This window comes from Pseudorca crassidens, chromosome 19 (genome assembly GCF_039906515.1).
Source record: "Pseudorca crassidens isolate mPseCra1 chromosome 19, mPseCra1.hap1, whole genome shotgun sequence".
NCBI classification, from domain to species: Eukaryota; Metazoa; Chordata; class Mammalia; order Artiodactyla; family Delphinidae; genus Pseudorca; species Pseudorca crassidens.
In genome coordinates, this window is record NC_090314.1 from 49,893,363 (window position 1) to 49,908,091 (window position 14,729).

Below are 14,729 nucleotides of genomic sequence, written 5' to 3' on the forward strand. Positions count from 1 at the left end.
GTGTGTTGGGCTTTCCTGTGGCAGTGGGCTTTCCTACTTACTCTTCCATCCTCATGAGTGTGTTGACTTTTTAGGACCGAGGAAGTAACAACAATGTAATGAGCAATTATGAGGCCTACAAGCCCTCCACAGGAGCCATGGGAGATCGGCTGACGGCAATGAAAGCAGCTTTCCAGGTCGGTCTGAAATTAAGCATTTAGTTAAGAGCTTTCACTGGTAACTCTTGGGCAGTGAGGAGGGGCCCTAGTCTTCCTGAGATGGTAGCTGGCCTCGTAGACTTGATGTTTGCTGGATTTAGGTAGGGCCTTCTCCTGTTTTCAGTTTCGAATATCACCGTAACTGCAGCTTACCTAGAGCTGCAGGTGTAGCGCCTAGAGAAACCCCTCTTGCTGGTCATCTACTTCAGTCATGCTCAGGGCCCTCCTCCTACAGCAGGATTGGTGTTCCCTCCCTGCCTTAACAGCCTTCAAGGCTCCAAGGCTCTTGTAATCTGGTTGAGAGTAATTGCCATTTTTTAGCTAAGACAAGTTTGATTCTGTGTCTCTTGTGAACTCTGAACCCATCATCCTTCTATACCTCCAGTTAGCTAGCTGGCATCCAGTTAACTAGCTGGGCCATCAAGTTTAACTTACTGTCTTACCCACTGTTGTTGTCTCTCTTTTAGTCACAGTACAAGAGTCACTTTGTTGCTGCCAGTTTAACCAACCAGAAGGCTGGAAGCTCTGCTGCTGGGGCGAGTGGATGGACTAGTGCAGGGAGCTTGAATTCAGTTCCAACTAATTCAGCCCAACAACAGGGCCATAACAGTCCTGACAGCCCCATTGCCAGTGCCACAAAGGGCATCCCAGGCTTTGGCAGTACTGGGAACCTCAGCAGTGCCCCAGTGACCTATCCTTCTGCCGGAGCCCAGGGAGTCAACAACACAGCTTCAGGGAATAACGGCCGAGAAGGGATTGGGGGTGGCAATGGGAAAAGAGAGAGATACACTGAGAACCGGGGTGGAAGCCGTCATAGTCACGGAGAGAGTGGGAATCGGCATGGCGATAGCCCACGTCATGGAGACGGTGGTCGCCATGGAGAGGGATACCGCTACCCAGAAAGCAGCAGCCGTCACGCTGATGGGCGCCGTCATGCTGATGGCCATCCTCATGGAGAGAACAGGCATGGAGGAGGTGGAGGCAGACATGGAGAGAGCCGAGGTGCAAATGATGGTCGGAATGGTGAAAGCAGGAAAGAAATTTGTAATCGTGAAAGCAAGGTGGACCCCAAGGTGGACAGCACCAAGATGGACAAGATGGACAGCAAGACAGATAAGACTACTGATGGCTTCGCTGTCCCCGAGCCACCCAAGCGCAAGAAAAGTCGATGGGACAGTTAGAGGGTATGTGCTGAAGAGTGAAATCAATTGTCTTTTAATTTTATTTTTAGAAAGACTTTTGGTAACTAGGTGTCTCAGGGCTGGGTTGGGGCACAAGGTGTAAGGACCCCCTGCCCTTAGTGGATAGCTGGAGCTTGGAGACATTACCCCGTCATCTGGATAATTTTCCAGATGTTTTCTTGGGAAGCTGCTTTGGTCCTTAGAAGCAGTCAGAGTTGGGCAGCTTCTTTTGGCTCTGGGTGAGTGTCACGAAGGTCAGTTGAGGATATCTTGGAAGAAAGGGCCTTATAGGGCACAAAACTCACTCTAGGTTTGTATGTAGTACATATTTTTTACTAAAATGTCACCTTAAAAACACCTACAAATAAAATTCTTTTTCTGTGGCTAGTCAGGCCCCATTTGAGACAGGCTTCTGCAGCCTAGTCCATGGTGGTAGGGGGATGTGCAGCAAAGCGCTTCCCAAACATCTGCAGGTTAGGGGAGGGGTCTGATTCTAAGTGAGAGTTGATGCTCAGGTTTCCCAGCCAGGTTCGTGTCCAGTCCTGAGACATGAAGCAGCAGCCTGCCAGATCCAGAGTCCCTACAGCTGAGGGGGGAGAGAGGGTCCTGGAAACAGGACTGCTCTGGGTCTGAAGTGTTGCTAAATTTAAAAAACAAAAACCTGACAACAGCTTTTAAATTGTCTTCTCCTATTTCATTGTATTTTTTTTAACTTGCCATAATGGTAGGAAAATCTTTTGCTGAAATGATTTTGACGATTTTTGTTCTATCTTGTTTATAAAAGGAAAAGAAATACACATACATCAAATTTTGTGACTTTGTGAAGGTTTCTTTAAGATGTGCATTCCTTTCTGCTTGCTCTAGTAAATGTTTTACTACTGGGACCTGTGGATTGCTTGTCATTTCTACTTCACCATGAGTCGGGACATATTAAATATGATTTAGAACAGTGCACATGGTGTGAACACCCAGATGTTTTTTGAGTTATCAAGTTACCAGGAACTAAACTGTTGTCAGACATCTATCAATCAATCAATCATCCTGGTTTTATTCAGATGATAATGGGGGAAGACTTGAGAGGCCCACTTGCCCAAGAATAGACTACAGTGAATGCCACTGAACTTCGCCTTAGGATCTAAAAATGGTGTGACTTCTCGCCCAGCACCACAGAAGGGTTGTGGGCTCTGACAGCACCGACAAGACATTTTAGCGGGGCTTTAACGGGAGCCCTTTCTTCCAGCCAGGAAGATGTCCCCCTCACTGCCCAGGGCCACCACGAGTTCAGGTACCTCAAATCTGTCTCTTCAGATGACTGCCATGCAGGCAAGGGTGGGTAGGGCTGGTACGAAGGAGGCCAGAAGCCGCACCGAATCGCTCTTCGTCCTTACAGTCAGTCCCTCAGAGGTTCTGGTGGCTCCGCTCACTTCCGCTTGTGCTTTTTCTTCTGCTCCTTCCGTTGCTGTGCTCTTTGGTCCTTCTTCATTCTCGAGTCCACCACCTTGAAGTGACCTCTGACCCCAGCTGGCCGGCCCACTTTGCGGCCCACACCTTTTTTGGCTACAACATAGGTGACTTGGCGTTTCTCATTTCCAAGCCCAGCTTTCTTATAGAGACTGTAAATGGAAGACACAGGTTAGAGACTTTCCACCACTCCTTCACCCCCGTGTACCTTTGTGGGTGACCCCCCTGCCCCTCACCTTCGAAGCTGTGCCGCTTTCTCCCGTTCTGAGATGTCCACTGTGTTGACCACAGCTTCTGCCTTCTTCTTGGTTTGCTCCAGCTTCTTCAGCATCTGTGGGGGGGGTGGGGGAACCTCGGTCAGGTTGACCTCTTTTCCTACCCCTGCCCCACCCACCCAGAATCTCAGGCAGCCCCACTGCTTACCCTCCGTTTCTTCCTGGCCTTGGCCTCAGCCACTTTCTTGATGGGACGTGCATTGATTTCCCGCCAGCGTTTCCGGTAATGCTCCACCTCTTTCTTATCAATAGGCAGTTGTCGTATCCTGTGCTGCTTTTCCTCCTGCACAAACCAGTCTGGAAGCTCCCCCTCATCCTCATTAAATGTGTACCTTGGTGGAGAGGACACCAATCTAGGCTTTCAAAGAAATCATTCCTCCCCTCTTCCTCGCCCCACCCCTTCTCGGGACCTTCTGCCCCCTACCGGCTGAAGGAGTCATCTATGAGGTCCCTCTTGGCTTTTTTGGAAGAAGCAATAATAGCACCTAGAGCAAGGCCTTCAGGGTCCAGTATCCGATGTTTCACTAGAGAGGGAAGAAGGAAGGAAGTCAAAGCTCAGTCCCCAACACTGACCCCTCCATGTTGCCTCCCATTCTAGTAGGTGCAGAGCTCTCGCCTGGGTCCTTGATAGGCACGACCTCAAACCCGACATCATCATCATCTGACTTAGGCCCACGGCTTCGCTTCTTCCTGCCGCGTGGTTTCCAGCTGTGGGAGGGAGGAGGACCGTGCACGCATGTCTCACCGTTACCCACACCACTCGGGCCCACTCCTACTCACCTCACCCCTGGTTCTTAGTTAAAAATGCTTGGGGAACTTCCAGAAATCTTGCCACCCAGGCTGTACTGCAGACCACTCAAGTTAGAATCATCAGCATTTAAAGTTCTCCATCTGCAGTCAGAGCTGCAAACTCCCAATTACAGAGTACTGGTTACAATCACTGCTTCCTCTTCAGCTCTTCTCCCATCAGCTGCAACCACTCACCTCTCTTCACCCTCACTGCTACTGCTGTCACTGTCAGAACTGTCATCTCTCTCTTCCCCGCCAGGGCCAGTGGCAGCCTCTGTCCCTGAAGGAGCCTCTGCCCTCTCAGGGGCCTCATCCTGGCACGGGGGAGGTTTGTTCTCCATCTTCACACCGGAAGGCGGTGGTGGCAGCTGCTGCCCCTTGTGACGGCTCTCGTACAACAGCTGGGCCTGACGGATCTCCAGGGCCTCGTCGGCATCATCCCCAATCCCGCTGAAGCCATCCTGTGATGGGGAAATCGTCAGGCACCCTTTGCCCAGGGAATGCCAGTCCCTGTCTGTCTTGGCCACCAGCCTCTGCTCACCTTTGAGAACCACAGGCTGGCCTGTTCTTCCTGCAGTAGTGCCTTTTCCTCCAATGGTACCAGCAATGGATTCTCTTCTTCCTCCTCCTCTTTACCATCTTGCACTTCAGCAAACCGTACACTGTACACCCAAGGAAAGTGGGTGGAGGGTCAGTGCCCTGGAGGGCTTGCTGCTGCCCACACTCCAACTGGCAAGCCCTGCCACCAGCTCTGCTTCGGACTTGAGCTGAGGGTGCCCTGCAGACACCTCCCCACACCCCTCCCCCCTCCTTACCACTTTTGGTCCTTTAGACTCTGAGGTTCTCTGACTCCTGCCAGCTCCTCTGGATCCAGGTCACTATCCAGAGATGTATCATCCTCCTCCTCAACATCTGATATGTAGATGTCATCTCTTGGCAGATCAGACAAAAACGTGTCTGCAGCACTCATGTCCCCCTGTGTTACCTCCTCTAACAACTGAGGTTTGACAGAGAAACAGAGATCAAGGGCACTAACAAGGTACATACTGCTTTTTTCCTCCATATTCATCACCTTAGTTTATCCTCAGCAACGCTGGAAAACACACTGTGTCAAGTACATAATATCTTCTTTTACAGACAGGGAAGTGATGGGATTAACCATTTAAAACATCCCACTCTAGGCCAGATCATTCAGCTGTGTCTTCTTCAGTGGTAGCAGAAACAGGTTTATGGAAAAGTACCCCATGGTCTAATTAGCGTCCGATTTTAAAATGTTCTAAAACACTGCTTTTTAAAAAATTACTTTCAGAAGGCACCTTATCACCAGCAAATAACATCTACAACTCGTTTCCACTGAATAAAGAAGCCCATGCCGTATACATCTAACAGGAAGCACTGTTTCACTAATAATGTCAACTCCAAGATCTGTTTTCCTCGTGGCAACTATAGCTATTTCTTGAATCACATACCAGGAATTACACCATCTTTTTTTTATTCCTTCCAAAAACGCTAGTAGGTAGGTCTATCATTTTCTTTTACAGATGAGGAAACTGAGGCAGAGAGCACATAAGTGGTAGTCTGCTCCAGGACCACTGTGCTCTACTGCCCCCTCAACAATACGAGCTGGTCACTACCTTCCCACACGAGAGCCACGAAAGCTCATTGTTTGTGATGCTGCTTTTACCAGGAAAAGCAGACTCCAGTATTCGGCAGAAAGCACCATCCCGCAGCCGGGTGCAGCAAGGTGCTAACTTGGTCTCAGTCAACTGAAGAACGCTGTGCCCCTCTTGAGGGAGACCCTCCCTCACACGTGCTCGTAACCCAGGCACCCTGGCTGCATCGCCTATAACCTGAGCTTCCTGCAACGAGGGCCTCTTGGTTCTGATATTCTAGTTCTACAAGGATAAATCTACGCCACACTCACAAATCTTCCTACTTTCATTATTTTAGGGGTGTGTTCTTTCCCGGCCTTTGAGACACAAGGCTCTTGTTTTTTTCCCAATCTCCCCATATCACGTCATTTACGGGTGAAGACAGCAACCATGAGCCATGATCTTTCAGCACACTTACCAAAAAGACATCCGACGCCCCAACTCCAAATACCCAAACAGATCCTCCTGTCCCCTCAGTGGGCCCCAAACCCCGCCTCACCTGGTGACCCCGGATGGTGCGCAGGGAGAACATGCCAGTCTCCCCCTCGTCTGCGATGGAAACCCCGGGAAGATCCATCTTCAGCTCCACACGTTCCCGCTGCTTCCTCTGCTCACGCAGCAGCTTCTTTTTCTTCCTGAGGGTATGGTTTGAGGAATTAAAGCTGCCCAGCTCTGAAGATCCCCATCCGTGCCTTCACCCTCTCTCCCCATCTTCACCCACCGAGGGACTCTGCCTTGCGGTTCCCCAAGCTCCTCCCCAGCTCCCCTCACCTCTTTAACTCCGCCACCTCCTGGGCCTTCATCTCTGCCAGGGTCCGGTCCAGCTCCTCCTCCTCCGAGGGCTGCGGCCCCATCCCAGCTGCGGACTCCTCCTCTTCACCTTCCTCTTCCTCCCCTGAGCTGAGGCTGACAGAGTAGTTGCAGGAGTCGGTTATTTTCCCAGATGCTTCCCCTCAACACCCAGTCAACAATTGCCCTGGTTTAGCTCTCTCCTCACCTGATGTCCAGTGCCTTTGCTTGTTCTTTCAGTTTCTTGGCCACATACCGCCGAAGCTTCGTTCTCCAGTTCAGTAGGGACCTGCCCCAGAGATACCATTCCTGACCTTGCTGTCTCCCTTTTGTCCTCACCTCCTCGTTTTGGGCCCATACCCCGAATTTCACGTTTGAGCCACAGAAGTCCTAAGGTTCAGGCCCCCACCCCAAACCTCTAACACAGCAGCATCCTGTTCCCAGAGACCCAGCGTCACGTCCTTCAAGGGCTGTCCCCTGCCTTCGGGGCTCACAGCACCTATGCCCACCCCCAGTGCAAACCTGAGCTCCTTACGCCCCAGCACCCTGATATCCTGACAGCACGCCCGGATGTCCTCAGTGGTAGTTGGATGCCGTGCCAACTCTTCATCGTCTAGCGAGATCTGTTCGGGAGGAGGGAAAAGAGTCAGGGGAGGTGTTCAGGCCATGTTTCTGGGGCTCCCTCGTACCCCTCGAGTCTGGGGACTCACTTCACTGGCTTTGGAAAGGAAGTCAACAGGGTTGGCAGCTCGGAGGAAGTCGGTGACTGAAGTTCGGTGATAGAGTGTGAGGTCACCCTCAGCATAGCCTTCAGCCTTAGGAAGGGAAATAATGAATGTTGAGCAGTCCCTTCTGGGGTGTCTGTAGGATTGACCAGGCCCAACCTCCCGAGTCCCAGGACCTGAGGGTGGCCCCCACTCGCCAAACACACCTTTGGCTTCTTCTTAGTCACCAATTCAGTAACAGTCTTGGCCTGAACTTCAACCTCCTTGAAGGCAAATTTGGGGTCAAAGAATTTACTGTCGACCTTGTCAGGAGCCAGGAATCCTAAGGTAATAGGATATATAAGAAAGCGTGCTTTGGTAGGTGGGAGACTAAATCAAGAGAACAAGGGAAGTTATGCCCACCCTGGCAGACGACAAAGATCTCTGCAGATTCATGACGAGAGGCTTGGGGCTTGGTGGCCTGGACACGGCGGAAGAGCTGCTGGAAAATCCATAGTAAGGGCTGATAGTCACGGGAACGGAAAACCTTTGTGATGAAGCAGCCACCACGGCTCAGAAAATCACAAGCCAAACGCAGAGCCATCAGTGTCAAATGGGCTGTGGGGGGGAGACAGTTAGCTGAGGACCTCTGCAGCCTGAGAGGGCATGCCCACCTCCACCCTCAGCTCCATGCCCCCCGATCCCGGCACCTTGTGAGTAAGCATCATGGACCCAGCCAGCCCCGACATTGGGGGCCCCGTCATTGAGCACAACATCAACTTTCCAGGTTTTCAGCTCCTTCCTCAGGGCCTACAGAGGAGAGAAACCACAGCAACAGAAATACAGAAATGGCTACGAATGGAGCCCTTCATTCAGCCAGCTGTTGAGTGCCCACCACGGCCAAATCCTGTGCCATGGACAGGGGATACAACAATAGCAAAAATAACACGTTTGTTTTCATGGACCTTACAGTCTACTAGTGAATTCGCTGGAAAGGATGTCACTGAAATCTCTACACTTCCTCCAACTCCAAATACCTCTTTCCTGAATAAATAAAGGCTGGGCGGACACGCAATATTATGGGCCTTGTTATATAAACAACATGCAGGCACTGCTCAAGGCATGGTTAACAGGAAAAACGTGCCTTCAGGGGATCAGGGTGGGAAGAGGAATGAATGTGGATGTCTACATATAAAGGGAACAGGAAAAGAGAGATTCCTATTACCTGCCTACAGCGTTCTGTTGTGATGTCCTCCTGGAGTGTCACCACATTGGGAAGAGGCTTGATTGGAACCAGATCCACTCCTAGAAGGTATTAGGGCAGAGTATTCCAAAAGGTTGTCTCAAGCAGGGAGAAAGGAAATGCAGAACACAGGGTCTCACACTCCCACCCCCTGGAACATCCAGGAGCACCACCTGTCACTCACCCACAATAAGGCTGGATACAGGCATAAACTTGGTGGCTACCTGCAGCCTATAAAAGAGAAGTAAAGATTAAAACACCCTGGACTGTCCCTTCCCCTCCCTCAGCAATGTGATCTCTCATCCCCGGTGTTAGGGGTCCCTGCTAAGTGCAGTGGAAACGAGACAGGCTGGGACCTCGGACCCTTTGCTGCAATACTTGCACCTGGACAAAACAACTCGAGCAACAGAATACAAAGAAACTATAAGGGACTAAACATTGCATGCATACCCAGTTGGGGTGAATTATGGACAAGAAGACAAAAATTATGGACACACACAAAAAAGACACCACCCCACTGTCACTTCTGAAGAGTTGGGAGCAAAAACAGGGTGTAGGCAGCAGGGCACTGCACATGCCCCCCAGCACTCAGCTCCACCAAAGGGGTGGGCAAACCACCTAAGCCGCCCCTCAGGCCGGACCCCCGGACACACCCCCACCTTCACGCTATATAAGGAACAAGCCAGCCCCCTCCTTGGGGAGCTGGCTAGCAAGGGAACCTGCTACTTGTTTTCGCTCCTCCCTGCTGCAGCAGGGGCCCCAAGAAAACCTTGCCTGAATTTCTTGTCTGGCCTCTAGTCCATTTCTATTGACTGGGGAAAACCAAGAACCCTGGTCGGTATCAGCCAATCATATCGTAAGTACACGGTCCAAATCTTTCCCCCTGCAGTTTACGTTCTGGGGAGTAGAGAAATTTGAGGTTGGTATTACTGTTTCCCTCCCACCCCAAATGCAACTCTCAATCATCCAGGGCTGGAATCCAGAACGCGTCCACAAGGAGCGTCAGGTGCCGGGTGTTACACACCATCCACCTGGTGCAGCGCACAGGTCCAGCAAGGCTCGGGCTTTCTGCAGAAATTGAAAGCGGCGATTCAGCTGGATCAGCTTGAAAGCAGAGCGGGAACGGTAACCTGGAGGCGGCGACAAAGTAAGGCCCGTGAAGCGCTTTCCCAGCGGGATTTCTGCGGCCTTACGACCCACCACCCTTTCTACGGAAGAAAAACTCAATATTCGGAAAGGGGGCGAACCGGCCAAGACTGGTGGCACGCCCGCTCGCAGACGGCGCGAACCCTGACTCACCCGTCTCCTTTGCCAAGTGATAGAACTTGTCTCGCCGGCTCTTCCCGACTTTGCCCTTTTTGCCCATGGTGGAAGCGCCACTCAATATGGAGAGAAAGCAGAAATTGGGACGTCTCTTCCCGGAGCACTAGATTCCGCTCTTCGTTTCCCACTCGCCGTCGCACACACACTCGGAGCCTCAGTCCACACTACTCACCACCACCCAGCACCATTTCTATCACCCGTGAAGCGGCACGTGTGGGCAGCAAACGTATTTCCGCTTCCGCTTGCGTCACTCGCGTCCCCGGCTCCAAGTTTTCCGCCATTTTGAGCGTGGCCACAAAAATTTTCTGTCCCCAGGTTTTATAAGTTGGAAGCTGGCACCAGGATAAATGGTTACTTTAACCAAAACCGAATTTCTGGAGAGTAATATTTAGGAGTTCTGCTAACCCTTTTCAAAGCTCCTGATCTCGCGTACCGCCGCCCCTCCCCTCATGGCCCCTGTTTAAGTTACCGTCTGTCCTCACACCCCGCCCATTGACCCGGAACTGTTCTCTGCCTTGGTTTTTCGGTCCCCAAGCCCCTGCTTCTGCGCCTGCGCGCCAAGGCGGCTCTGATGCCGGCCGCGGAAGAGGGAAGATGGCGCTTGACGGACCAGAGCAGGTATGGCGGCGGTGGTCGGGCGGGGACTGGGGCTGGATGCGAAACAGGTGTGATCCGAGGTGGGCAGCCGGTCGGGGCAAGAGGGTGGGGGGAGTGGGGGTGGGTGGGCCAGTCTAGACTGGGCCCTACCTGGGACCGGATCTGCTGTGTCAGCGCCTCCCCCGGCGGGTCAAGGCAGGGCCGGGAGTGGAAGACCCGGTGGAAGCCGAGTAAGTGAGAGGAGCGGTGGGAGCGGGAACCCATCCTTCCGCGAGTCGAGGGAGTCGGGGGACACGTCCTTCCTGCTGGCTCCTCCTGTAGTAATAACACCTGGGGTTTGTGTAGCGTTCCCGGGTGTGTCGTCTCTTGATCCTTCTGGAAGTCTTAAGAGGTAGGCACCGTTCTCATTCTGTTTTAGTTTAGTCACGAGAAATGGTTCCGAAGAGATGGAGTGAGGGCTTAGAACCCAAATCTTAAATCTCCGAAATCCAAGCTGGAAGTAGCTTTATCCCTTGGATGTTTAACCTGTTGGTAACTAATTACACTGTGTCTTCAGATGGAGCTGGAAGAGGGGAAGGCAGGCAGTGGACTCCGCCAGTATTATCTGTCCAAGATTGAAGAACTCCAGGTGAGAACGGACTCCAAAGGTCCAGAGGGAGCTAGAAGGGGGATGAGGGATTGATGGAACGGATTTCTGCAAATCCATATAATTCCACTGGGGGCGCAGTGGAAGAAGTAACAAGCCAACGGTATAAAGTATATGAAGTTAACAGCCTCTTGTTCCTCTCAAGTCTCATCATTTTGAAGGTAGTATTCACAGTTCATTAAACATCTTTATAAGTCAAATTTTAACGTAAAAGGTACCCCTAGCCAAAAGTCATTCTTCTTAGAAGAAGCCTGAATGAGAGGGTTTCTTATAAAAGAGAAGACATAGGATCAGAAGATGAGATTTATCAGAGGGAGGGTTGGGGCAGAGTGAGGGAAGACAGAATTGAGGAGTCTGGACAATGCTGATTCCGTAGGACTGAATGAAAAGGAACTGGACAACCCAGTGCTCTAGCCTAAACAGGGAGCAGGGACCACAGAAATAAGGAAAATAATGTCAGTTGGATGGAGGAGAGCCACAAGGAAAAATTCTGAACTCCAGGTACATTTGTAGGTATCATATTTGGTTTGTCACTTTTTTTTTAGAAGAGACTATGATATATATATATATTTTAAAATTTATTTTTATTTTTGGCTGTGTTGGGTCTTCGTTGCTGCACGCAGGCTCTCTCTTTGCGGCGAGTGGGGCTACTCTTCGTTATGGTGCGCGGGCTTCTCATTGCGGTGGCTTCTCTTGTTGCGGAGCACGGGCTTCAGTAGTTGTGGCTCGCAGGCCCTAGAGTGCAGGCTCAGTAGTTGTAGCGCACAGGATTAGCTGCTCCGCGGCATGTGGGATCCTCCCAGAGCAGGGCTCGAACCTGTGTCCCCTGCATTGGCAGGCGGATTCTTAACCACTGCGCCACCAAGGAAGTCTGGTTTGTCATTTTTGAAATGCATTACATGTGCTTTCATTTGCTTCTCACGTTAGTCCTGAAAAGAGGCAGGATAGGTGATGCTTGCAGTTTGGTAACAGATCTAGATCTTTAACATAGCTTTCATTGGCTTTACCCAACTGTTAATTGCCAGCAATGGGGCTAGAACTTAGGCTTCTGACTCAGAGGTCTTCCCACTCTACCATGTTACCAGTCTGCAAGAAACTGACTATGTGAGCCAGCTGTTAATTCTTCTCCACTATGGTTTGTTATTCCTGGACCAGTATTAGACAAGCAGCCTTTTTTTCCTGTGGTTGTCCTACACTCCAGAGGGACTCTTGGAGGACAGGATAGGGTCGTTAGAATCATATTGGAGAATCTGAATGGAGAATGCAGGTGCCTTGTGCTCCTTCCTCGTTTAGCTCATATCAGCCTATGAGGGTTTCGGCCAAGATCTTAATTGCCTACTGTTTTCCACCCTTTGCTTCTTGTCCTCCACAGCTGATTGTGAATGATAAGAGCCAAAATCTCCGGAGGCTGCAGGCACAGAGGAATGAGCTTAATGCAAAAGGTGAGGGGGAAGGATGGGAAGGCTGTGTGTGGGCAGTTTGAAGTGAGTCTTTACATTGGTGCCTATTGCTTTTCCCAGTCCAAGATGATGCTCTGTTTACATGCACATCTCTCTCCTCAGCCCCATCGTAATCTCCTTAAAGACCTGAACTTTGACTTTTTTTTTTTGAGGCCTTCCCTTCAAAACTTTACAATGGTGCTTAGTTCATGCATGTTGAATCAAGTCATAGGTGGGGGACACCAAAGAATCTGGGTGGCCATTGTGTCTGTTTCGCATCTAGTTCGCCTGTTGCGGGAAGAGCTACAGCTGCTGCAGGAACAGGGCTCCTATGTGGGGGAAGTAGTCCGGGCCATGGATAAGAAGAAAGTGTTGGTTAAGGTAAAGGCAACATGACCCCAGGGACCAGCCCGTTGCCCACTGCATTCCCATACCTTTGTGTGTAGTGAGGACACTGTTCTCACGTTACTGTAAGACTCATGTGTCTTCCTGGGCGAGGTCGGTGATTTGGTGGCTGTTGGGGAGGAAGGTCACGAGCCGTTGTTTCTCTAGGTACATCCTGAGGGCAAGTTTGTCGTAGACGTAGATAAGAACATCGACATCAATGATGTGAGTGCAGCTGGGGAGGTGGGAGGTGGGGGGTCAGCTCTCACCACACCACTTCCTGAACCTCTCTCTCCTCACCCAGGTGACACCCAATTGCCGGGTGGCCCTCAGAAATGACAGCTACACTCTGCATAAGATCCTGCCCAACAAGGTAGACCCACTGGTGTCACTGATGATGGTGGAGAAGGTGCCAGATTCAACTTACGAGATGATTGGTGGCCTGGACAAGCAGATCAAGGAGATCAAAGAAGTGATTGAGCTGCCCGTTAAGCATCCTGAGCTCTTTGAAGCGCTGGGCATCGCGCAGCCCAAGGTGAGCAGGGCTTCTATGGGAGGACCGTGCTGCTACTGTATATCTCCTGCCCCAGGCTGGATAGACTGGAGCCTGCTTACGCTGGCCCTCCCCATGCCGAGGGGCTGGGGGAGAGATGCTGCCAGGCCACCCAAGTGGTTTGGTTATAAGCTCCAGAAGGGGCCTTGACATTCATTTTTTTATCTCTAGCATCTAATACGGGATCTAGCACAGTGCACACACTCGATAAATGTTCATTGAATGAAACATGGAGGCCAGCTTTTTGCCCTGAGTCCTGTTGTTCTCTAGGGAGTGCTGCTGTACGGACCCCCAGGCACTGGGAAGACACTGTTGGCCAGGGCTGTGGCTCATCATACAGACTGTACTTTCATTCGTGTCTCTGGGTCTGAATTGGTGCAGAAATTCATCGGGGAAGGTAACTGTGGCCAGAAACAAGAAAACTATAAGGCGGCGGGGGCTGGGGGGCCCATCAGCTTAACGCCAGCTTGGCCTCTGTGCAGGGGCAAGAATGGTGAGGGAACTGTTTGTCATGGCCCGAGAACACGCTCCATCTATCATCTTCATGGACGAAATCGACTCCATCGGCTCCTCCCGGCTGGAGGGAGGCTCCGGAGGGGACAGTGAAGTCCAGCGCACGATGCTGGAGCTGCTCAACCAGCTGGATGGCTTCGAGGCCACCAAGAACATCAAGGTGCAGTGGGGTCGGCTGTGGGAGGAGCCACGGGAAGGCCCCGGGTGAGGCTGCAGCCTCAGGAAGGGCTTAGCTGACGCCACCTGCTCTGTCTACTCAGGTCATCATGGCCACTAACAGGATTGACATCCTGGACTCAGCGCTGCTCCGCCCAGGGCGCATTGACAGAAAAATTGAATTCCCACCCCCCAATGAGGAGGTTTGTGATGGGCAGCGCTGGCAGTGGCTCCGGCTGTGAGGGCAGGCCACGGGCTCAGGCTTTTCCTCTCCCATCGCTAGGCCCGGCTGGACATTTTGAAGATCCATTCTCGGAAAATGAACCTGACCCGGGGGATCAACCTGAGAAAAATTGCTGAGCTCATGCCAGGAGCATCAGGGGCTGAAGTGAAGGTAATTGGAGGGCCCAAGGAAATGGGGGCAGCAGCACGAAGCTCCAGGTTCCAGGGCACAGCCCCAGCGCCTGTCTTCCTTTCCCTGCTCAGGGCGTGTGCACTGAAGCCGGCATGTACGCACTGCGGGAGCGGCGAGTCCACGTCACCCAGGAGGACTTCGAGATGGCAGTAGCCAAGGTACAGGCCTCCGTCTTTCCGCCTTTGCTGATGGTGGCTCTGGAGCAGTGGGGATGGGGCACGTGTTCACCCAGTCTCTAACTTAAATGTTCGCTCTGTCTCTCCAGGTCATGCAAAAGGACAGTGAGAAAAACATGTCCATCAAGAAGCTGTGGAAGTGAGGCGGATGTCCTTTGTGTGGGTCCCTCAAATAAAGCTCTGCAGGACAAGACCTTGAGGACTTGAGTCTGTTAATGAGTGGCCGCACTGTTCAG

At 51.6% G+C, this 14,729-nt stretch overlaps 3 protein-coding genes across 6 annotated transcripts in view; 2 read left to right on the forward strand and 1 right to left on the reverse strand.

Moving 5' to 3' along the window:
- DDX42 (DEAD-box helicase 42) overlaps positions 1–2,262 on the forward strand; it is a 53,174-nt gene extending 50,912 nt beyond the window's left edge. For all 3 annotated transcript variants that reach the window (XM_067717443.1, XM_067717442.1, XM_067717445.1), the window contains 2 exons: positions 75–176; positions 665–2,262. In XM_067717443.1, coding sequence (XP_067573544.1) covers positions 75–176; positions 665–1,378 — 816 coding nt within the window. In that variant the 3' untranslated portion in view covers positions 1,379–2,262. The remainder of the gene's footprint in view (positions 1–74; positions 177–664) is intronic.
- A 144-nt stretch (positions 2,263–2,406) lies between these two features.
- FTSJ3 (FtsJ RNA 2'-O-methyltransferase 3) lies at positions 2,407–10,067 on the reverse strand. 2 transcript variants are annotated; one of them, XM_067717446.1, is made up of 20 exons: positions 9,591–10,067; positions 9,316–9,421; positions 8,476–8,522; positions 8,274–8,353; positions 7,759–7,858; positions 7,472–7,666; positions 7,276–7,391; positions 7,055–7,159; positions 6,867–6,967; positions 6,553–6,633; positions 6,327–6,461; positions 6,055–6,190; positions 4,719–4,900; positions 4,445–4,565; positions 4,099–4,364; positions 3,731–3,822; positions 3,539–3,638; positions 3,263–3,446; positions 3,076–3,170; positions 2,407–2,991 (listed from the first exon to the last, which is right to left on the reverse strand). In XM_067717446.1, the coding sequence occupies exons 1-20, from the start codon at positions 9,655–9,657 to the stop codon at positions 2,799–2,801; spliced, it is 2,502 nt and encodes an 833-aa protein (XP_067573547.1). In that variant the 5' UTR covers positions 9,658–10,067; the 3' UTR covers positions 2,407–2,798. The 2 variants fall into 2 exon arrangements, with proteins under 2 accessions (XP_067573547.1, XP_067573548.1); XM_067717447.1 differs by having other exon boundaries at positions 9,323–9,421; positions 9,591–9,623.
- Positions 10,068–10,087: 20 nt separating this feature from the next.
- Positions 10,088–14,686, forward strand: PSMC5 (proteasome 26S subunit, ATPase 5). Its single transcript, XM_067717456.1, has 12 exons — positions 10,088–10,232; positions 10,768–10,839; positions 12,230–12,299; positions 12,580–12,677; positions 12,849–12,905; positions 12,985–13,215; positions 13,504–13,630; positions 13,716–13,906; positions 14,007–14,105; positions 14,186–14,296; positions 14,389–14,475; positions 14,583–14,686. The coding sequence occupies exons 1-12, from the start codon at positions 10,209–10,211 to the stop codon at positions 14,634–14,636; spliced, it is 1,221 nt and encodes a 406-aa protein (XP_067573557.1). The 5' UTR covers positions 10,088–10,208; the 3' UTR covers positions 14,637–14,686.
- Positions 14,687–14,729: the final 43 nt, after the last annotated feature.

Bases quoted from the DNA above. Each gene is read 5' to 3' on its own strand.
- FTSJ3 (XM_067717446.1), bottom strand. From the start codon at position 9,657: ATGGGCAAAAAGGGCAAAGTCGGGAAGAGCCGGCGAGACAAGTTCTAT. The intron at 6,191-6,326 runs GTGAGGGGAGCT...CCATACCCTCAG, and splicing joins GAGGTGGCGGAGTTAAAGAG to GAAGAAAAAGAAGCTGCTGC. The intron at 2,992-3,075 runs GTGAGGGGCAGG...TTCCATTTACAG, and splicing joins AAAGCGGCACAGCTTCGAAG to TCTCTATAAGAAAGCTGGGC.
- PSMC5 (XM_067717456.1), top strand. From the start codon at position 10,209: ATGGCGCTTGACGGACCAGAGCAG. The intron at 12,300-12,579 runs GTGAGGGGGAAG...TTTCGCATCTAG, and splicing joins GAATGAGCTTAATGCAAAAG to TTCGCCTGTTGCGGGAAGAG. The intron at 14,476-14,582 runs GTACAGGCCTCC...CTGTCTCTCCAG, and splicing joins TCGAGATGGCAGTAGCCAAG to GTCATGCAAAAGGACAGTGA.